This window comes from Aspergillus japonicus, assembly GCF_003184785.1.
Source record: "Aspergillus japonicus CBS 114.51 unplaced genomic scaffold BO86scaffold_65, whole genome shotgun sequence".
Taxonomy (NCBI): Eukaryota; Fungi; Ascomycota; class Eurotiomycetes; order Eurotiales; family Aspergillaceae; genus Aspergillus; species Aspergillus japonicus.
In genome coordinates, this window is record NW_020291702.1 from 123,817 (window position 1) to 145,572 (window position 21,756).

Below are 21,756 nucleotides of genomic sequence, written 5' to 3' on the forward strand. Positions count from 1 at the left end.
TACCCTCAGAGCTGAGTGATGGCATTGGAGGGAAGAAGTTGTTGTCGGGATTAACTTATCAATCCACAGAATTAGTCAGCTGGCTGCCTGCTTCCGCGGAAGCAGCTGAGTTATGGGGATACTTAAATTACCAAGCAGCTCCATGGAGGTGCAAGTCCCTCCTGAGAAGCCAATTCTGACAAGCTACAATGGAGTCCGATAATCGTCCAAGAAAGGTCGGGATCAATCCGAAACCCCGTAGTGTGTCCCAGGAAGCATTGTTTAACTGTTTCGAGCAGGCATGCGACCTATGTTATACTCGCAAGATCAAGTGCGACGGGCAGGAGCCCCGTTGCTCCAACTGCATCAACTATGCAACAGAGTGTACACACATTGCTCTGCGCCGTAAAGCCAGACCGAGAGCACGACGCCGCGCGACTCAGAATTTCTCATATCAGCCAAAGGCCCCGAATCGGGCAATCCATCAAGCCGAACGGCTCGAGGAGATCGCAAGAGAAGCACCGGTTGACGATCAATCATCCGAGGATCCGAACCATGCAATTGGCACGCTAAAGCTCCCTCCACTGCCAAAGGCTATGGCAATGGTTGGAATATTTCTCAATACATTTAACACGGCGCTACCGCTGTTTCATGCCGACACGCTCTTGCGTATGGTTGGGCAGTGTTATGCCCTGCACCCGCGACAACGCGATCCACTCGTTTGGGCTGCTATCAATACCGTCTTCGCTCTGGCCAGCCAACATAGGCCCAGTAGCACGATTGAAGGCGTCTTTCATCGTCAGACTGAGCACACCAGCGAATATCTCAGCAACGCGCAATCAGTAGTCTCAACATTGATGACGGGAGACGTTTCCCTACTGAATGTACAGACACTTCTCGGCATGGTGATGGTGCTCCAGACGGCGCGTGACCCGACTCCAGCTTTGACGCTGGTATCCGCTACGATGCGTCTTGTACACAAGTTGGGCCTACACAGCCGTGCTGCATCAGCGCATCTCGACCTTGTACACAGGAGACAACACGCCCGGGTTTTCTGGATAGCATACATTCTCGACAAAGATCTCAGCCTGCGGGCTGAAATCCCTCCTGTTCAGCTTGATGACGATATTGACGTGGACCTTCCTTCTTCCTTGCCGGTGTCCCTGGATGACAATGACAACACTGCTGGCACCCTTGTCACCGATGATGGGAAAGCAAAGCTAAGTTATCTCTTTGCCCGGATTCAGCTTGCCAGCATTGAGGGCCGTATATATAGGTATCTTTACTCGACGCAAGCCTCAAAGCAGAGCCCTTTGGAACGAACTTTGCTACGCGACAGTATCAGTGTCGCATTAGATGAATGGAGAGCGTCCATCCCGCTCGAATTCGGCGCCGCGGTTGTCACCATGACCGCGAGGACCAAGCCTGCGAGTTTGGGCTTCTTGTGCGTGCTTCACTCAAGCGGTCTGCAGTGCAGGATGCTCATCAACCGAGCTCAGGCAATGGACGAGCAATGGATAACCGGGGTCCGCAATTATAGTAGGGGCATCAGCCCACTACGGATACCGCCATGCTGGGAAGGACTTGTACACGAGGCTCGAGATTTCGTGCTCTTAATCCAGGAAATTTGGTTCAGAGACAGTTGGTTCCGATGGTATCATCTCCTTACCCCCGCCCCCTCCTTTCGGAAGGTGTACGCGATTGCTAAAATCACAACAGGATAACAACCTGTCCTTACATATCTGCTACAATGCTGTTGACAGCAAACAACCTCCACAACGTCCGGCATAAGAAGGTCGAACTAGATATCGAGCTGATTGACGCTGCCCTTTCCTGGCTGAATGACCTCATATTAGAGGATCCATCGGATGCTAAGAAGAGGTTTCGAAATATCCTCACAGAGGCCGTTCATAAGGTGAAGCACAAGCTTGCTGTCAATGATAGGCTCGAGTGAGCAGGGTTCTCTATTTATAAGATCGGCTGCCTTTCTTCGGTGCTATGTTCGGCACTAGTTAACTAGTTCTTACACTACGCGAGACTAAAATGATTAGCGTACGATGACTTCCCCATCTCTATCACTGCTGACTACATAAATGATGACCGACCTCTCTCTTGTCCTGCTTACCTCCTCAGTTCTTTCCATTTCCCTCACTCACTTCGCCTCTGCTCTTCTACTCTTCTCCTCCGGGCGATATCTCAGTCTTGCATACATACAATGTCCAGTGTACAATCACAACCTCTTACCTGGGTGGTCACTGGCTGCTCCTCCGGCATTGGTGAGGCCTTGGTCCGCGCGATCTTAGACAAGGTGAGTGAGTCCCTTCCTCGATAAGGTTATACGGATGCTAATCAAATGGGTCACATCAAAAAGGGCGACCAAGTCGTTGCGACTGCCCGCCCACGCGACGGTGTCAGCGGTGGAGACCGCCTCTCGGCTCTGAAAGATGCAGGCGCTGCCGTGCTCGAGCTAGATGTGAGCAGCTCGCAAGAAGAACTCGACACTAAGGCCCGCGAGATCTGGGGGATCTTTGGCAAGGTGGACGTGTTGGTCAACAACGCAGGATATATCGATGCAGGCATTTTCGAAGAAATCTCGTTAGTTCTGCCTCTTCTCTAAAACTGTTATGAGGCTTCAAAAGACCTAAGATTTTGATAACTTCTTCTAGCGAGTCGTTCCTCATCAGCGCCCTTCGCACTAATGCTCTGGGCCCCCTCAACCTGACGCGCGCCTTTCTCCCTCTGATGCGCGCCCGGCAATCTGGAACGGTGCTCTTCTCTAGCACTGTAGGAGTCTACTACGGTGCGCCGGGGGCTACGAGCTACACTGGTGGCAAGGGTCTGTTGGAGACTGTCGTCCCCAACCTGGCCCTCGAGCTGGCACCCTTTGGGATCCGGACCTCGCTCCTGACCTACGGCTACTTCCGCACGGAGGTGATGGCGCCCGGCAATATTCAATACCGGGCCCCTCGCCAGCTGCCGGAATATGTGGAAATGAATCGTCTGGTGGCGGCGGGTTGTGCGGCGTCGAACCACAATCAGTCGGGCGATCCTGCGAAGGCAGCTGCGGTGGTTGTCGAGGCGGTTAAGGGGACCGGCCGCTGGCAGGGCAAGCAATTGCCGTTGCGGTTGCCCATTGGGAAGGATGCTATCAGTGCCATCCGCAAGGCTTGTGAAGAGAAACTAGCGATCTGTGCGGAGCTGGAGGGGATCGTAGATCACACCGATCTTTGAAGATTCTTTCACGAAACTTTGATGATGATTGAAGGTACGGTACTTGTTTTGCTGAGAGGACGTCTATAGAATTATCTGTCAGTGGGCTTGTACATGACTTGTCGATGTGATCCAAGTTACTCGCAAACCAAAAGGGTATAAGGCGGTAGCCTGACACGATCGCTGAGATCAGTGGTATGTGCAGCATCGGACAGAGTAGGCATCTAAGACCAGATAGTTTGAGAGGGCTGAAGACTCACCAAACTGGTGAGTGACAGGAATGCTAGCCATGCGTTCAACATGCACTGTCAGATTCGGGATGTGAATTGGTTTGACATTCACTTCCTAATCAGGAAGGTATGGCATGCCGGAACTGCAGGCATGTGAGGCGTCATCCCATCCTCATCCTTTCCTCATCCACCGAAAAACTTCTACCCATCACATGAATGACCTCATCAAAGAAGGACAAAGGTTATTCTTATAACTGCACGCTCTTCAGCTCACACGCCAGACACCAAAACGACACGAACGCCCCGCTTGGACGTGTCAGAGACGTGATTGTGGAGACTGCCCCCATCTATACAAAGTTTACCTCGATGCCCTCGCAACCACCTTTCTAGTCAGCGATTTCACTGATCCTCAGCTCGTCTCCTTGCGCTGTTCTGGCTCTGATGTCGCCCATCATGGCTGAGAAGAGAATCGAGACTCCTCCATCCAGCCCTTCCATCTACCCTCAATCGCCTGGAGAATGGCAGGTTGCCCTCCGTGCCATAAAGCTCCTCTATGCCCAGCGACAATACAAGCAGTGCACTGCGCGCGTCTCGGAAATGCTCATGACCGCGCCAGAGCCAGTAAGTATCTAGCTCTTGGGAGGCGAGTCGACCGGATCTGAGATAAATAGCCCGAGCGAGCCTGGGACGTGCGTGAGTCAAGTACTTACACCGGTCGTGCCAGATCCATCCTGTTCACCAGACTTTCCTCTACTTCTACAGCGCCATCTGCTATGAGGCAATGGGCCTTTCCGCTCACAATTACTCTCACAGCAAGCTCCCATTGCTGCACTCTGCTCTAGACTGTTTCATCAACTGCAGTGCTGTCTTGCCGTATCCCGTCCCAACCACCGAGCGCTACTCGCACCTGTCCGAGGCCTTATTTACTTCAGTCGCCTCGGATTCGTCCTCGTATTCTGACTCCCCGGGATCGAGAACTAGGCCCTCGAGCCTTGCAAGCAGCCTTGCGGATATGATCGAACGATCTCTTATCTACGGCAGCGTGGATGAGGATCCGTTTGTCTCACACGAGGGCGATGATGAAGCTAAGCAATTTCAAGAGGAGCTATGCACAGGGATTCTAGCTACAAGCGCCAGTCAAAGCCACTTAGTTCCATCTCCCTTGAATGTCAGAAAACCTTCCGGGGCTTCTGTTTCTACCATATCGGGCACTTGTGATGATGCACCGAGAGCAAGCGAGACCAGTGATTTACATGCTATGGCAAGTCGCCCGATGGACAGCAGTGCCGGCACAAGCAAGATTCCTCTTGCTCGTCCACCTCCCCGGGTCCCCCTCAAAGTTGCTCCACGACACGTTCAAACCCCTTCTCCCGAACCTCGACACGAGGCACACCTCGCAGAAGCCATTTCTAGCTTGGAAGAAGGGCGGAGAATTCTTCCATACCCCACAGAGTACTCCAACCATATCTCGAACTACAACAGCAGTATACGCTCTCTTAATACCCAGATCGCCTCAAGCATCACCACTATCCGGGCCATGATAGAGGAAGTAAACGAGATGCAGCACGCGCGCCGTGTATCGAAGAGCATCCGACGCTCAGCTTCTTTCTGGAGCTTCAGTCCTGTGAAGGAGGGAGATCGAAATTCTTCTTCGTTAGCTGTATCTCATGCCAAGTCTGCGGATAACAGCTCGGGACGAGTACTCGTCACAGAGAGCATGGAGCAGCGGATTGAGAGGCTACGCAATGAAGGGTGGCAGACAGTCGGGACCAAGTCTCGACGACGAGGGTGGAAGGGAGAGGAGTACTACCGGGCCTACTGCTCCAGGGTCTTGGAAGAGCTATATCTGAAGGAAGTGCAATGATTGATTGTTCTTGCTGGTTGCATGGATTTATTGGCGTCTGAGTTGCATTGAGTTTGTTTGCCTTTGGCGTGTCGGCCTAGCGATCTTTGAGGGTTGCACTTGGCGTTGACGATTGCATATGCATAGCATGGTTGCGAGGTTTGTACAGGTAACTTAGCAATGGGGTGATAATTGTAAGGGTAGTCAGCGATGGCCTGTCTATACTTTCTCCAGATGCAGAAACTATCTGAGGTTGATTGCATTGAGGAGCTGTGAGGTACAAACAGTGGAGCCGGTGCCCAGAACGCAGTGATTTCCGAGCCGGCAACACAGCACTAATTAGGGCAACCAGATAGCCACTGCCCCTTCACCTTGTATGCGTCGGGGATCGATAAGTGGACACAGGATGCATTTCATGCATGTCATTTGTTTATTTCTCGAGACTTCCATGCATTGACTTCGTGAAACACAGCGATCGTGACTGAGTACTTCAACACCAGCAGTGATAGGGCCGCGAAGCCAGTGGGTCGTATCAGGGTTGTTTCACAAGGCTCTGCGCAAAAAGAAAAAAGAAAAAAAAAAGACAGATTGGCTCCAAGCCCACGCGATCCAATCAATTCCGGGCAATTAAACTACAGACTTTTTGTGGCAGGTGATAGTTGAGTTACAGCTCCGATTGAGATAGATCCGATTTTGCGGTGCTTTAGTCCTAGGTAGTTTTTGTCCCCTTTGGGCTTGGGGGCCAAAAGTAGCTTGCCTGTGGTTTTACCCAGTGACAGTGTACGAGTACGAATTGCTAAATATAGCTAGCTAGCTAGCTGACTTGGCGTGAGTGTTCGGCAAAGGAGTACTCCGTAGGTAGTGACAATTGCTGTGGGCGTTGGTGGATTCCCAAATGTCTTACTATAGGCAGTAGGACAGTATTCCTATAAAATCTGAGGGCGGCACAAATTTGGGTGAGGGAGAGGAGGGAGGAGGCGCCTGGAGAATTAATTAAACAGGTCAACAGGGCTGATTTAGCGTCAGGGACTGGACTGGCGGTTTCAGGTTCAGTGCGCGACATGACTGTTCGGTGGGGTGCCTGATTGGCAAGGCTGCATGTTATTGCCTACACTCACCTAGTATTTTTGGGTGGATTTACTCCCTACTCTCTACCTAGTACCTAGTAATGGTCATGAGGACGGACTGGATTGGCTTGAACCATTGGGCTGAAGATTCAGTTCCGTTGGGAGTTGACGTCAAATACGACAGCTTGATTGCTTGCGTAGAGCAGAGGACCAGTCGTTACTGTACGGAGAGAGCTCCAATAATGCGGCAGCCTTGTATGTACTTCAGCCGTGGCTGTGCTTCCACCACCCACGGGCTAGAACTTTGTACTTCCGTACTTCCTCCCGCTCACTAGGTTACCCTTCCCACTATCTCCCTCTCTCTCCCTAACTAACTCTCACCTTTCTTTTCAAATAAAACCCTCGCTGGCCCTTATACCTCTCTCTTATTGACGTGCTCTGCCTGATTCTCTTATACTCACCCTCACTCTGCATTGCATTGCCTTGCACGTGCATTGCCGATTCACGCCTCAGGTACCGTACCGCTGCCACCCGCCCGTGTTTACACCCTCCTCCACCCTCTTTTTTTACACTTTACCCCCCCCCCCCCCCCCCCTTATCGCTCATCCGCAACTTGTCTGGTCTTCTCCCCCCCTGGATTTTCTACCTCACACCTGACGCAGTTTAGTTCTTCCTTCTGATCTGGTCATATACTCACCCGTAATCACTGCTCCTCTAGTTCAATCTCTTTCCCACGACCCTCGACCGTGATTTTCTCCGACCTCGTTTGAACCGCCCCGCTACTACTCGCACGTGCGGGGTTTCCCATCGATTCTTCGCGCGCTCGCTGGTCAGAGCCCACCGCACACTACTTTTTAGATCCTAAGGCCAGGACATCGGCCTTAATCCCCCGTCGAGATGAGTTGTACGTTGTCAGCCTCTTTCATGCTTGCGTTCTCATCACCCACCCTCGTTCCACGAGACATAGTCCACGCCTCGTGGTAGCTTCGCTTGCCTTGAAGCGCTATCGCTGCTCCTTATCCTATCTCCTATCTTTGCTTGTGTCTTGGAGCTGGTGGACTTCACAACACAACCGCCCATGGATACCTCGTTCCCCATCACCTTGCTCTGTGACCCCAGTGTCCGGGTCTGGGGTGGATTCCTCATTCTGATCTGCTTTCTTGGTCCGCCAATCTCGTGAGGCATTGTTGTTGTCTCCGTTTTCCTTATACCGTCTATCTGTCTTGCTGTGGGAGTGTGTGGCTCATGTGCATTGATCCGTCGCTTATTTTGCAAGCAAATGACTCGACCGACATGCGCTAACTTTGGGGTTTCTTTTAGTCTCTAATATGCTCAACAAGCTGTCTGGACAGCCGGAAAGCTACGAGAAGAAGTACAGCTCTCCACCCTTTCCCCCTAATACTCTCTTCGTGTGGCAGGCGTACTAAGAAGTGCTTTGTGCTCTTTCTGTATAGGTCCCACTACAAATTCGGAAGAACGCTCGGTGCTGGCACATATGGTATCGTTCGGGAGGCGGATAGCAGCAAAGGGAAAGTCGCGATTAAGATCATCCTGAAGAAGAATGTCCGAGGCAATGAGCGCATGGTCTACGATGAGCTGGAGATGCTTCAGGCTCTGAACCACCCCAATATCGTCCACTTTGTCGATTGGTTCGAATCGAAGGTCGGTCAACACGGTGGCTCGCCTCGTCGTTGCTTTTCTCTCTAACAGCTCGATAGGACAAGTTCTACATTGTCACGCAACTGGCCACGGGTGGAGAGTTGTTCGATCGCATTTGCGAATATGGAAAGTTCACAGAGAAGGACGCCTCTCGAGTCATCCGGCAGGTGCTCGGTGCCGTACATTACCTGCACGAGCGGAACATTGTCCACAGAGGTGAGTTCGCTCCTGGACCCGCTTCCAGATTCTGCGAATTGTCTTGCGCAGAAACTGATTTTCATCGTATGCGACAGATCTGAAGCCCGAGAACCTTCTATACCTCACCCGCGCCCCCGATTCCCCCTTGGTCCTGGCTGACTTCGGCATCGCCAAGATGTTGGATAGCCCCAGCGAGGTGCTCACCAGCATGGCGGGATCGTTCGGCTACGCTGCGCCCGAGGTGATGCTGAAGAAGGGCCACGGCAAGGCCGTCGACATGTGGTCCCTCGGCGTGATCACCTACACCCTCCTGTGCGGCTACTCGCCCTTCCGGTCCGAGAACCTGACCGACCTGATCGAGGAGTGCCGCACGGGGCGGATCATCTTCCACGAGCGCTACTGGCGCGACGTCTCCCAGGACGCCAAGGACTTCATCCTCACGATGCTGCAGCCGGACCCCGCCAAGCGCGTGACGTCCGAGGACGCCCTGAAGCACCCCTGGCTGACCGGCGAGACTGCCAGCGACCGCGACCTGCTGCCCGAGATCCGCGCCTACATCGCCCGCTCGCGTCTGCGCCGCGGCATCGAGATCATCAAGCTGGCCAACCGCATTGAGTCCCTCAAAATGCAGGAGGACGACGACGAGGATATCCCCAGCGTCGTCGATGTGGCTGGCGGCGAGGCCGCCGACGCCGCCGCCGCCGCCGCTGCCCCCCACTCGACCGACCCGGCCTCCCCCAACGGCAAGTCCGCGCCCTCGTCCCCGGAAAGCGACGCCACCCGCAAGAAGCGCAGCCTCAGCAAGGTCGCCCGCGGCGCAATCTTCCGGGAGGTTGTCCTGGCCAAGGTGCGCGAGGCGAAGGAGACCGAGGAGCGCGAACGTGTGGAACGCGAGGCTCGCGAGAAGACCTCTCATGCTTGATTTGGTGGTCTGCGTCTTACGAAGTTTAGCGAAGCTTACCCATAGAGTGAGGGAGATGGTGTGAGATGTCTTTCCGACCCTACTATCTGTGTGCCCACGTTTGCTCTTTTTTTTCTCAAATGGGGGCAGGGGGCATTGGCTTTTTATTTTCCTTGCTTTTTTTCTTTGGACACCATGAACACACACACCGTGGAGAGGAGAATGCTCCCTCTGCAGTTTTCTTTTCTTTTCAAATGATTCCCCGTCCATAGTTTCCTTATCTTCTAGTGGGTTGTCCATCTTTGTGTGAACGAGAATCTGATCATTGGTGCATCTTCGCGTTTTGGCTGTTACATCGTACAGTATCTAACGAAGTTAAGATAAAGTCACAGAGTTATATTAGTAAAGATATAGTGGTTCATTTCTTGAATCCACAGGCAGAAGGAGAAACAAGGCAAGACGGGGAAGCATTAGGCACGGCAGTAAGATATATGAAGTCCCCGAATGCCAGAAGACGGACGATATGGGAGATGCGGGAGGGAGATAACTACGTGTGGACACCAGCCTCAGCCTCAGCTTCAGCCTCGGCTCAGCCAAGGGAATCAATCGAAACCAGAAACACATACCAAAAAGAAAACTCCAGATACGCCCGCGCCAATAAACCAACCCCCGCATGCAGATGGAAACACAACCGACGACAAGGCGGCAGAATAGAACCCAAGAACGAAGCTGCGGGAAAGAGATCACTCAGAAATGGACTTCGGCTCCCTGTTCCCTCTCCCCTTCTCCCCTCCAAGCCCATCGCTCAGCACAGGGCCATCGTCCTCGCCTTCAACCACCACCCCCAAACCGAAACCCCCCTCCCCCACCCCCAATCCCAACCCCGGATAGGAAGAGAAAGCGCTATACATTATCATCATCGTACATGAAATTAATATCCCGGGGCCGGCGGCGGTTATACGAGACGAAGTCCTTGTCGCCGGGGGGCCGCTCGTTGCGGCTGTTGGCCGTCAGCATGCTCTGGATGCTCATGCAGACGCTCTCGACGGTCTGCACGGGCGACCAGCCGGCCGAGCTGAGGAGGTCGAGGCAGATGATCCCGTTGCTGTAGATATGCGGGTGGATGGGGATAGTGCGGCGGGGGTTTGTGATTGCATTATCATCGGAGGAGGCGGGGGGGGGGGAGGTGGGTGTAGGTGTGGTGACGAATTGAACTTCGGGGGGTTCTGGATTTTTTTCCCAATGAGATTAGTATTGCATGTACTGGCATATGTGATTGCAGAGGGATTTATGTAGATGAGAGGGTGTGGTGGTGGTGGTGGTGGTGGTGGTGGTGGTGGTGTTCAATGCTTGAGTGGGAGAGCAGCGCGGGGTTGGGATTCAGATCGCGGGGCATCATCCATCCATCCCCATCCATACTTGTGGCAGCAGGGGGAAACCGTACCAATTGGATATTTCTTGCTGAAGGTGAACTTCAACCGGTAGGTTTCGTTCAGATACAGCGGATTCTCGTCCAGCACTTTGATGTCCATGAGCCATTCTTCGAGGTTGTCGGATTTGACGATCGAGATGCCGGGCGGGAGGTGTTCTTTTATCTGTGTGCCACGTAAAAGGCGCCGGGTGTTAGCTGGTGGACTGGGTCTTTTTTTTCGAGGGGTGTGTTGGGTTAGAGAGTGGAATGTCGAGAAGAGCGAGGTTCTTGCTGAAGGTAAATCCCATGATTGTTGAGGGATTCGTGGCGGGGGAGGGGGGACTCCTTCATACCTTGAGAAGCTCCTGCGACGGACGGTGTAACGTTAGCCGGGGAAACTTGTCTTCGCGGGGGGATGGGACGGAGAGGCAAAAGGAAGAGAACATACCTTGCTTAACCGCTTTGTAGCGAACATCTTGTGGATAAGGATCTTGCACAGCACACGCCCAGAAGGTCAAAGGCATCCACCTCGGGTTCCAGCGGTGTTCAAGTATAAAAGCCAGCGGCCGTTGAGTGAGGCTCTGCGGAGTCGAGTCGTACGGTCAGTTCGGAGATGACGTCTGGAACTTTATGGGTGGGGAGATGCGAAACAAGAATGCAGTGTCTCTGGAAGGGAACTGTTGGAAGAAGAAAAGACCGAGTAAGAAGAGGTAGCTGCGAAAGTGGGGTGTTTCTGTGGCAGAAAGGTCATGCAAGATAATTTGTATGAAGCAAAGAAAGAGTGCGTCTGATCTATGGAATGGAAAGAGTGGACTAGCTCCGCTCGTCGATCAGCTGGAGATCTGCCCGAGGCACCCCGTCACCTGATCAGACCTTCCCCACGTGATCGTCCTGTCCGCCGTATATACAGTCCCGTATGCCGTACATGATCAGGTCAACTTCCTTTCCCTCGGGACCAATTCAGGTCATCATACTCTCTTTCATCCAAATCCCCTACCCCCTACCCCCTACCCCCTACCCCCTTCTTCTCACTGATATGTTTCCAAAATCAGATGTTGTCAGAAAGTTTTGGTGTCACTATACACAGGGTGATTTGAAGATATAAAAGGAAACTCGAGACATGGTCACAGTGCAGGACGAGACAGAAAACACAGGAAATCAGAACAAACATAGTCAACGCCATGAAAACCAATTGGTACAACTGATATATCCCCACAGCTCCCTGGTCCCACACACTTCCCATACACGCACAAGTGATATAGACAATGAATCTCTTTTTCTCTCTTGGTCATTTGTATTCGCTTCTAAATAGCAAAAGAAAATGGTTGGGTGCCCCATATCAGAATCACGTGTCTTGAAGCTGTTTTACAGGTCCTGGAAATACTCAGCCACGCTTCATCCAACTCTACCGATCGACTTCACCGAACACAAGATCCATAGTACCTAACAAACAATTAGCTGGTTGTCTGGAAATCTTTCTTGAAAATGGCAGAACATACCGATAATAGCAACAGCATCGGCCAACAAGTGGCCACGAGATACTTGGTCGAAACCACCCAAGTGGGCAAATCCGGGAGCACGGATCTTGCAGCGGTAGGGTCTCTCGCTACCGTCACTGACCAGGAACACACCCATCTCACCCTTGGGAGCCTCGATGGCGGAGTAGGTCTCTCCGGGGGGCACAGAGTAGCCCTTGGTGAACAGCAGGAAGTGGTGGATCAGAGCCTCCATGTTCTCCTTCATGGCGGCACGAGGAGGAGGGGAGATCTTGTAGTCCTCGACACGGACGGGACCAGCGGGCATCTTGTTCAAGCACTGGTGGATAATGCGGAGGGACTGGCGGAATTCCTCCATACGGCACAGGTAACGGTCGTAGCAGTCACCGTTGACACCAACGGGCACGTCGAACTCGACCTGGTCATAGGCATCATAGGGCTGCGACTTGCGGATATCCCAGGGGACACCGGATCCACGCAACATGACACCGGTGAAACTCATGTTCAGAGCCTCGGCGGCGCTGACGACACCGACACCCTGGGTTCTGGCCTTCCAGATACGGTTGTCCGTCAACAGCTCCTCAGTCTCATCAATGCGGTCACCGAATTGGGTGGCCCACTGGTAGATATCATCGAGAAGACCGATGGGGATGTCCTGGGACACACCACCGGGGCGGACGTAGGCAGCGTGAAGACGGGCACCCGAAACTCGTTCGTAGAATTCCTAGGACAAACAATCACAGATTAGCTCAATTGAGCTCAAGTGACACGGACAGCGCGGCCTACCATGAGCTTCTCACGTTCCTCGAAGCCCCACAAGAAAGGCGTCAAAGCACCAACATCCATGGCGTGTGAAAGGACGGACATGAGGTGGTTCAGGATACGGGTGATCTCGCCGAACAAGGTACGGATCCACTTGGCTCTGTCGGGGATCTCGACGTTCAACAGCTTCTCAACAGCCAGGGAGAAGCACTGCTCGTTGGTCATCATGGAGACGTAATCCAATCGGTCGAAGTACGGCAGGGCCTGCATATAGGACTTGTACTCTATCAACTTCTCGGTACCACGGTGGAGCAATCCAACGTGGGGATCTGCGCGGACGATCTCTTCACCATTGAGCTCCAGAATCAACCGAAGCACACCGTGAGCAGCCGGGTGCTGGGGACCGAAGTTGACGGTGTAATGGCGGATCTTGCGATTAGCCCCTGCGTCCGTGGACTCCATGTCGGCGGCGTAATCGTCTTCGGAGGCACCTTCCTTATTGGCGAAGGAGGAAAAGGTCGGGTCAGTCGGAATGAGCTTCGTCGCCTGGTAGCTGGTCGGCTCGGCCGCCCGGCGAGGCAGAGTCGTCGTGATCGAACGGCATCTGGGGAGAGCGGTGTTTCTGGAGAAGGTAGAGGGGCGGAGGCAAAGCCTTTTGGGCGCATTGCCCGCCAGGCGAGCGAAGGGAGCAGCCATTCGGAAGAGCGGGGAGCAAGGACGAGGGTGAGAAGAGGCGGAACAGCCCTCAGCCCAGACACAATGGAGGTGTTGGAAGGAGGGGTGGAGATGCGGGAATTGGAGTGTGGAATTGAGGCGGACTCAGTGACGCCTTCTGGAGGTTGCGCTTTCCAATCGAGATACATTTTGGGTCGTCACGTGAGAGGAGCTTTCTGGTCATCAGGCCGTCTCTGGTTGGTCTCCCGCTGGGCCCTCTATTGCTCAGTTCCCTAGTGCGGCTGACAGCTGTTCCCGCCGGGTGCAGAATAGAGTCCTGCTCTGCTTCCCCTCCCGCTCTTCGCCGCCTTTGGCCCTGCAGAAAATACTGCCGCTGCGGTCAAAGAACTTTTCTGAGAATCCGCTTCAAATTATTGTCCCTCCGTCACCTTCTTCATTCCCCCACTTTTCTCGCCCATCATGGCACCCCTCATCGCTTCGCAGGAGGAACTCCAACGCAGACGGGTATGTTTGGCTCCTCTGCTCGTGCTTCCAACAGCTTCTCCGACCTTTTATACTAATTGCGATCCCAGATTGTCGACATCAATCCCGAAACCGTCTCCAACTTCGCCTCGACAGATTTCCCCGGTCACTGGCCTGGCGAGTCGCACGAATGGAACTTGCAAAAATTCCGTGATGTATGTCAAGCTCAACTCCGCCCAGCTCTCACTGCCAAGCCGTCTCTTGCGCGCAATGCGCTTACATATCTAACCCTCGCCCAATAGAACTTCAACGTCGAGTTCCACCGGAACGAGCAATTCGAAGCTTCCTTCTCGCTGGTTGGCGTCGACGCCTCGATCGCCAATGCCTTCCGCCGCATCCTCATGGCTGAAGTGCCCAGCATCGCCATCGAATTCGTCTTCGTCCACAACAACACCTCCGTCATCCAGGACGAGGTGCTCGCGCAGCGGCTGGGTCTGATCCCCCTCAAGGGCTCCGTGGAGGGCATCAACTGGATGCGGTGGTTCAAGAAGCCGACCGAGGACGACCCGGAGGGCGGCAGCACCCCGAGCGACTTCAACACCATCGTCCTGCGCCTGGATGTCAAGTGTGAGAAGAACCCCCACGCGGCCGACGGGGAGGACGACCCCCGCAAGCTCTACAAGCACGCCCACGTCTACGCCCGGGACATCACCTTCCACCCGGTCGGTCGGCAGGACCAGTTCTTCGTGGACGACGCCGCCATTCAGCCCGTCAACCCGGACATCCTGATCGCCAAGCTGCGCCCCGGCCAGAAGATCGACATGGAGCTGCACGTCATCAAGGGCATCGGCGCCGACCACGCCAAGTTTTCCCCCGTCGCGACCGCCTCGTACCGTCTCCTGCCCGACATCAAGATCCTGCGCCCCATCGTCGGCGAGGATGCGCGCAAGTTCGTCAAGTGCTTCCCCGCCGGGGTCATCGGCCTGGAGCAGGTCACCCGCGAGGAGGCTTCGCAGAAGGGAAGCGGGTACGAGGGTCACGAGGGCGAGATGAAGGCCGTCGTGCGCGATGCCTTCAAGGACACCGTCAGCCGCGAATGTCTCAGGCACGAAGAGTTCCAGGGCAAGGTGAAGCTCGGTCGCGTCCGTGATCACTTCATCTTCAACGTGGAGAGCGTGGGCCAGTTCGACAGCGACGTGCTGTTCCTGGAGAGCGTGAAGGTGCTGAAGCTGAAATGCGCGAGATGGAAGCGGGGTCTCGTTGACCTGGCGCGCTAAATTCGGCCGTTCCTCGTTGCCGTTCCTCCCCCCACCTAAAATGATTTGAAGCTATATAATGCATTGGCCAGGCGTTGGATTTCTCCTTTTTTGTTCTTGTCTTGTGCTTTCTTATTTCTGCGTTTGTACATTTTACGAAAAAGGTTGGTTCACACAAACCTTCTTTACAACTTGCCGGGAGTCCGGACAGGGAAACATCTTTGAGATAGAAAAAGCAGATTTGACTCCTACTACTTCTTGACATGGCTCATCGTTGGAGAATTCGTGTATTCTTCGTAAAGCTAAACTAGTGTGCATCTGCACTATATATTCCCGTATCCGCAGCTTATGGTGTGCACTCTTGGCTTAGCTGAAATCCAGCCTGTACCGGAAATCGATGGTATAGGCCGGGTCACTGACTGCGATCTCCTGGCCGTCCGCGATCAGATCGCTGAGCTTGAGCTTCAGATTGGACCGGGTCTGCTCCTCCAACTGCGGCGGGAAGCGCTGGTAGAGGGTCTTCTCCTCCGTGCGCATGCTGGGCTTCTTCAGCTGCGCCTCGGGTCGCTCGCCCAGCGCCTCGATGAAGGCTTCCAGCGTCATGTTCGGATCGACAGTCATCGCGCGCGCGAGGTTGCCGCAGACGGGGCAGTCGGGTTTCTTCTCCGCCTCGAAGGTGTACGTGTAGACGCCCTCCTCGCCGGCGTACATCATGTAGTTCTCCAGGTACGGGTTGCACGAGGTGGCGATCTTCAGAGCCTCGGAGGTGGTGGCGGCGGCGATAACGGCGTTGGTCGAGGCGATGGCCGGGATGATGTTCTTTACCACGCCCTGGGTCATCTGGAAGGTGACGCCGGGGATCTGGAACTGGCGGGCCCGCGCCAGCGCCGCATTGTAGATCCAGCCGATGTGCTCCAGGTCGTCGCTGTCGAAGGTGTCGTCCTTGCGCTGCTCCTGCCACGCGATCTGATGGGCCCATTCGATGCAGTGCTGGGGCTGGCGCGGGATGGTGGCGATGGTGCATAGCGGCACCGCCGGTCGGGGCGCGTGCATGTCCAGCTGGCACTCGATGCAGGAGGAGAGCGTCGGCAGAATCACACGCGCTTGGCCCTTGAACCCTGTTTTCCTGGCCATGAGCCTCTGCTGTGTGTGTGTGTGTGTGTGTGTGTGTGTGTGTGCGTGCGTGTGTGTGTCTGGGAGAAAGCAAGGGACACACTTACCTTCGGTTCCGCCATCGATGAGGGGCTTCAGGCTCTCCGGGTTCTCAAAATCAACCATGCCGACCAGGGTCGAGTTGATCCATCGTCGGGCTTCGATGCTGTCAAGGCCGCAAACAACGATCTTGAATTGCATGTAGTAGTCTTCGTCTTTGTCTTGAATCTTGCCGACATAGGGGGTGATCTTCACGCCTTTGACACGCTTCTCCACAAACGCAGCCGCAACTTCGGCTTTAGGCTTGCCGATGTCAGATTGACGGAACAAGAACTGACGGTTGAGGTTGGAGATATCAATTGTGTCTGTCCTGGTTGATTAGCTGACGTTCAAGTCGCGTGCGGTGATGAAGGGCAACTTGCCCATGTCAATGACGTGAATGTCCTTGAAGCCTGATAAGGCCAGGTTCTTCAGGATTTCACATCCTAGGCCTCCAGCACCTCTATGGACGGTCCCGGTCAGCTCTTATCAGGTTGTTGATGATTGTTTCTGAGCTTACATGACTCTACTCCATGTTAGTGAGCAGAACATCTCAGACAAATTCTGAGACTTACAAGACCTTGGATGATTCTAGCGTGTTTATCGTCTCTGGTCCAGGGACCCAGTCCTCGTCACTGAATGGGCCGGACCTCGTTAAGACATTGTACAAGTGCTTCCTGGATGAGTTCAGTATCTGTGCTCGTGATTCGCCGGTTCAAAGAACTTTACCATCGAAGCTTTTGGTCTATGGCAGCCATTCTGGTGAGATGGTGTTATGAACAAGCTAAGTGTGGCACACTGGAACCGCTGATGTTCCAGGTCTCCGGGGCGCGTGTATCTCACCGGTACAGCCGAGATACAACTGATCTGGTGCTTTCCGACCGCTGGATTGCACACAAAACTGAATGATATAGCTGGCCTATGTTTCAAATCTTCCGATCTTCCGCAGCTGTTTGTGCAACACGGCGGAGGATGAGCCCACAAGAAGTTCGCTGGTGACGAGGGGCAAGCAAGTTGGAGTTGAATCCTCGATCGTTGGAGGAACCGGAATCCGAATACAACACGCCGCCTCACGTGACATGACATCCCCCATACAAACTCCTTCCACCTTGAGTAATTTTGCTCGTCTACACCACGAACCGAATCGACGGTTTCATCCACTCATGACATGGACAGTCTTCTCACAGTCGTGAAAACGGTCACGCCAGATCAGGAGACGCTCATCTCAGCTGCTGTCGAGTCGTCGTCTCCTGATGTCATCCCCGAGAAGCGGATTGTATCCGAACTTAATCGGAACGTCTCGTCACCTGAGGATATACTAGCGCTCTTGAAGTCCAAGCCCGACCAGGGCCGACTCGCGCACGCCCTGGCAATCCTTGACCCGGCAAGTAAGACAGCGACGCTGAACGACTTTGACGTTCGGGTCCCAGGTCCCAAAACAGCGCAGATCCTCAATGTTCTGGTCACCGTTACTCTTCCGGATCATTGGGATGCAGTCCACGCGGAGTCCCGAAGATCGAGATCGAGCTCCAAGCTACGTGCGGCCTTCTTAAGATGTCTAAGTAGCGTTGCAGGTATCAGTCGCTTATTGGCCCAGCTTCGCTCTCTCATCACCGCCTGTCGGTCATCTGCCCGGGAAGCGAGTGCATCGGGCCATCAGCTCCAGCTCAGAGGCATCCTGTCAGTGATATGTGCTCTACTGGAGCCCAATGATCTAATGTACCGTCTGTATACCGATATCGAAGGTCTCTATCGTAATCCGGCTCAGAAGCAAGCGGCATGGAGGGAATTACTCTCCCACGTTGCTGCTAGTAGGATCCTCTCAACGGCTGCGGAAGCGATTTCACTGATTAAAGACCTCGATGGGGTCAGCTCTTTGTCCTGGGTGGGAGAAGGGCCCAAGTATGCTTCCTGGCTCGGCACAAATATATGTCACATGGCTTCAAAGTTGCCTCTTGATAATGAGGGGGCTTGGAAAGCCGTGGCTACTTTGACCGGGCGGTCGTTGAGTCTTGGGTACACTGGTAAGATGCTCTACTCTACGACTATCTTCAGGGTTAACGTGAATTCTAGATCATCTAGTGCGGGAAATCTATCTGGGACTTCTTGTAAACGAAGCGATCTATCAACAGTATTATACTCTTTTCGACCATCTGCGACCGAATGAGCAAATCGCAATCATAGAAGCCATATTCAGAGACATTGAGAAGAAGCATTTCTCATCAATTATCCTGGGTGAGACACAGAGTGTTTCACAAGAAGTGCTTGGCGCTGTTGCAGCCTTATGCTCCCTTATCACGAAGGATAGGCCGCAAGTACAGGCACAGATTATCGATTGGCTGTCGAAAGGCCAGGGCGGCTCCATACGTACGATCGAGCTACGCCGTGCACTGCTGGCAAGCTTTGCTCATGCGACAGGTGAGAGAGATCATGAGTAAGCCCATCTGCTTCCATACTGACTGACATATGCTTTCGAGATTTGATGGTCTCTTTGGTTACTAAGAGCCTCGATCAGTCCGGAGACAAGCTCTACATTCAACATGCCCCGATCCGATGTCAAGAGGGTACTGTGCCCCTGAACCCCCAGTCTAGTCCTCTCACTGACATATCTCAGCAAACACGCAAGTTATTCTTCTGACTTGTGGATATCTGCAACAAACTGACCCGCTGGAGGTGATGCGTGTGGGTCGGTCTGGGATATTCCTCAACACGGTATCAAACCGTCTGGCAGCCTCTTCTGGGCAAGCGCGTTTTCTCGGGATGCTCATAGGTACAGCCATATCGCAACTGATTGAACCAGCCGGCAAGGGCATGAAGTTTGACCTTGAAGAAATGGAAAGTGATGAAGCAAAGTGGTATTTGAGCTTGCTCAAGTTACAGGACAATGTAGGATCCCCGGAGCCGATCAAGCTTCTCAAGGGGTCCACGCCGTCAACACAACGGATGCCTTCGCAGAATGTCTCTACCATTAAGGGGGCAGCGCCCTCGAAGAAAGTCAACACAAGAACGGCCAAGATTGTTGCGATCGAAGAGATCGAGGACTCGGAAGAAGAACCCGAGGACGATGATCTTATTCCATACGAGAAACCTGATGAGGATTTCTCCGATGACGACGAAGATCCGACACTGGTTCAGCGGAATAAGCCCACAGCACCTGTGTAAGCTCATGAAGCAAGCCCTCACCACAACACAACTAATTTGTTTTGTAGGTACATTCGCGATCTAATCACCTTCTTAAGAGACACCGAGAATGTCGAACGTTTCGAATTGGCCGTCTCCACCGCCCCTTCCCTGATACGACGCAAGACTGGATTCGGGACCGAGCTTGCTGAGAATATCGAAGAGCTGGCTCTTGTGGTTGTAAGCCTGCAGGAACAGGGGAAGCTTCCCAAGTTCCACGAGTACCAGCTCCAAAGCATGATCGCGTTGATCGTCTCTCAGCCACTGAAAATGGGTCACTGGTTCGCAGCGCTATTCTTCGACGGAGACCTTTCTCAACCGCAGCGCTCTGCTGTACTGACCGCGCTCGGCCTAAGTGCTCGCGAGCTAGCTGGTAACGGCGAAGCCGATGCAAAAACCCTAGGTCTTCCAGCCATGCCAGATGCCTCTTTCCCATCGAAGAAGCTACCCAGCAGCCTGGAAGCCTTCTACTCGACAGAGTCACCCATCGCGGGCCTGACCAAATCAATGGCGCGCGCTTCGCTAGAGCCGCTCGCAGCTCATGCGGAAGACTCTCTGTCCGGACCCAGCGCCCTCAAGGTGCGCACTTTCTCTTCGCGCATGGAGGTCGAAAAGAGACGCCAGCAACGTGAAGCGCAGCGGCAGAAGTCGACTGTCAAGGATCTGTACAAGGTGTTGGCACAAGGGTTCTTCTATCCCCTCAAGGGGCGTTTCGAAATGATGATGATGCAGTTCGGCTCGTAAGCCCTTCCCCATCTCCAGCGTGGAACCTTGGGGGCACACTAACTTCTTTTCTCTGCGTGCTAGATCCACTGCTCCCGCGTACAATCCCTTCTACGTGCCGCATCTCCTGTGCCTGTTCATCCAAACGCTGACCCTCGTCCTCTCAACCATGGGCCCCCACACGCCGTACCTGCCCAACCTGACGGGAGAAACCCTGACATTCTTGCTCTCACTCCACGGCCGCCCTCTGGCCGAAGACCCAAGCATCCTCTCCGCCCTCCTCTCGCTCTTCCTGGCCGTCGTCGATCTGAACGTCGCCGCCGGCACGACCGGCGAAGAGCGACTCGTCACCGTGTTTGCGACGCAGGTCGTCGAGCTCCGCGACTGGGTCGGGGAGGTCTTCGACCGGACGCCCGCCGTGCAAGACACGAGCGATCCCCGCGAGCAGGTGCGGACGTTGGCTGCGGGCGTGATGGTGAAGCTGGGGGAGGTTATGGAGAGATATCAGGGGCGGCTGATGGGCGTGAACCCGGGGTTCCGATATTAGCTTTAGTTTTAGTTTTAAGCTTTAGCTTTATTCAGTGCATAGCACAGAGATGCTGATCTGGGGACGGATATGTTGCTGTTTCGCGCAGGCATGTACCATATATACCCACTGCATCACATTAAGATCCAATACGCCCCCCTTTCCTGGTGCACTAAGACTGATACAAACCACAACAAGTGGATAGTTGCGAAAAGGAAAATGGTTTGTCTGGCGCACGCGGGAAGAGTCTATCGTGCTGTAGCAGTAGCTGTAGCCTGTAGCCTGTAAGGCAACTCCCAGGGGGGGTAAGGTAAGGGTAGGTCAGTTTAGAGGAGAGTGGGCCGTGCATGAAAATGAGGCGCAAAGAGGGGGGAGGGAGTTTGAGCGTTGCGGGTGGCGGCAGTGGTGGTGGGTGGGTTTTGGTTCCTTACTTACTTTCCACTTGACTTTTCTCGGGTTGGGGAACCTAAAAGCTCGGGGGAATGGGAAGATAATATTAGGTAGAATGCCTTCTCTGAAAGGGAAATAGCAATGGGATGTTCAAGTTTTCGATGGGCTTTTCAAGCAAGCAACCCAGCCAAAACAAAGTGCCGGATGTAGCCTTGCAACCCAGAACCTGAAAGCGCATAGAGCACAGCACGGCACACCCAATGGACAGAACTACTAGTACTCCAACAACACATCTACCATTCTTACCCTCAGAGCTATACTTGAGCTTAACACAAAATGCAAAAGTTGATGTCAAATCTTTATTAGACAATTAATGTATGTAGCGACCGTGGGTGACACTGTTGCTTGTGTCTCTAAATGTATATGTTTCAACCAAATCTGAACCATGACAAAGGAAAGTGAAACTAAAAAGGCAAAAAAAAAAAATGCAAAACCACCTGCCATTGCCCAATCCATGCTCCGCCCAAGTTGCAACAGGGTATATATCAGCCAAGCACTCGCATGTCAAAACACTGGAAGAGTGCGCCGCCTTTCTGT

General features: G+C 53.6%; 9 protein-coding genes across 9 annotated transcripts; 6 read left to right on the top strand and 3 right to left on the bottom strand.

The window, feature by feature from the left end:
* Positions 1-168: 168 nt before the first annotated feature.
* BO86DRAFT_369727 (uncharacterized protein) lies at positions 169-1,933 on the top strand (the record flags this gene model as incomplete). Its single annotated transcript, XM_025670255.1, has 3 exons — positions 169-215; positions 279-1,633; positions 1,699-1,933. Exons 1-3 carry the CDS (start codon positions 189-191, stop codon positions 1,931-1,933), a joined length of 1,617 nt encoding a protein of 538 aa, XP_025523843.1. The 5' UTR covers positions 169-188.
* Positions 1,934-2,194: 261 nt separating this feature from the next.
* Positions 2,195-3,210, top strand: BO86DRAFT_421996 (NAD(P)-binding protein; the record flags this gene model as incomplete). Its single annotated transcript, XM_025675313.1, has 3 exons — positions 2,195-2,287; positions 2,351-2,574; positions 2,646-3,210. The coding sequence occupies 3 exons, from the start codon at positions 2,195-2,197 to the stop codon at positions 3,208-3,210; spliced, it is 882 nt and encodes a 293-aa protein (XP_025523844.1).
* Positions 3,211-3,914: 704 nt separating this feature from the next.
* BO86DRAFT_279813 (uncharacterized protein) lies at positions 3,915-5,271 on the top strand (the record flags this gene model as incomplete). The annotated part of the gene is made up of 3 exons (XM_025667320.1): positions 3,915-4,040; positions 4,144-4,611; positions 4,660-5,271. Coding segments are annotated over 3 exons (1,206 nt in total), but the record flags the coding sequence as incomplete, so codon positions are not given.
* Positions 5,272-7,657: 2,386 nt separating this feature from the next.
* On the top strand, positions 7,658-9,108 carry BO86DRAFT_403242 (serine/threonine-protein kinase; the record flags this gene model as incomplete). The annotated part of the gene is made up of 4 exons (XM_025673921.1): positions 7,658-7,701; positions 7,784-7,991; positions 8,048-8,204; positions 8,282-9,108. The coding sequence occupies 4 exons, from the start codon at positions 7,658-7,660 to the stop codon at positions 9,106-9,108; spliced, it is 1,236 nt and encodes a 411-aa protein (XP_025523846.1).
* Positions 9,109-9,990: 882 nt separating this feature from the next.
* BO86DRAFT_403243 (ubiquitin-conjugating enzyme E2) lies at positions 9,991-10,973 on the bottom strand (the record flags this gene model as incomplete). The annotated part of the gene is made up of 4 exons (XM_025673922.1): positions 9,991-10,313; positions 10,532-10,682; positions 10,852-10,863; positions 10,947-10,973. 4 exons carry the CDS (start codon positions 10,971-10,973, stop codon positions 9,991-9,993), a joined length of 513 nt encoding a protein of 170 aa, XP_025523847.1.
* A 523-nt stretch (positions 10,974-11,496) lies between these two features.
* BO86DRAFT_346338 (NADH-quinone oxidoreductase subunit D) lies at positions 11,497-13,570 on the bottom strand. Its single transcript, XM_025669240.1, has 3 exons — positions 12,781-13,570; positions 11,998-12,718; positions 11,497-11,941 (listed from the first exon to the last, which is right to left on the bottom strand). Exons 1-3 carry the CDS (start codon positions 13,450-13,452, stop codon positions 11,904-11,906), a joined length of 1,431 nt encoding a protein of 476 aa, XP_025523848.1. The 5' UTR covers positions 13,453-13,570; the 3' UTR covers positions 11,497-11,903.
* Positions 13,571-13,855: 285 nt separating this feature from the next.
* BO86DRAFT_392232 (DNA-directed RNA polymerase core subunit RPC40) lies at positions 13,856-15,366 on the top strand. Its single transcript, XM_025672761.1, has 3 exons — positions 13,856-13,935; positions 14,004-14,108; positions 14,196-15,366. The coding sequence occupies exons 1-3, from the start codon at positions 13,891-13,893 to the stop codon at positions 15,168-15,170; spliced, it is 1,125 nt and encodes a 374-aa protein (XP_025523849.1). The 5' UTR covers positions 13,856-13,890; the 3' UTR covers positions 15,171-15,366.
* A 54-nt stretch (positions 15,367-15,420) lies between these two features.
* BO86DRAFT_392234 (NEDD8-activating protein UBA3) lies at positions 15,421-17,122 on the bottom strand. Its single transcript, XM_025672762.1, has 6 exons — positions 17,070-17,122; positions 16,916-17,017; positions 16,861-16,866; positions 16,724-16,803; positions 16,370-16,666; positions 15,421-16,267 (listed from the first exon to the last, which is right to left on the bottom strand). The coding sequence occupies exons 1-6, from the start codon at positions 17,096-17,098 to the stop codon at positions 15,516-15,518; spliced, it is 1,266 nt and encodes a 421-aa protein (XP_025523850.1). The 5' UTR covers positions 17,099-17,122; the 3' UTR covers positions 15,421-15,515.
* A 386-nt stretch (positions 17,123-17,508) lies between these two features.
* BO86DRAFT_450691 (telomere length regulation TEL2 family protein) lies at positions 17,509-20,924 on the top strand (the record flags this gene model as incomplete). Its single annotated transcript, XM_025676810.1, has 6 exons — positions 17,509-18,364; positions 18,414-18,758; positions 18,818-18,904; positions 18,955-19,498; positions 19,550-20,260; positions 20,328-20,924. 6 exons carry the CDS (start codon positions 17,509-17,511, stop codon positions 20,788-20,790), a joined length of 3,006 nt encoding a protein of 1,001 aa, XP_025523851.1. The 3' UTR covers positions 20,791-20,924.
* Positions 20,925-21,756: the final 832 nt, after the last annotated feature.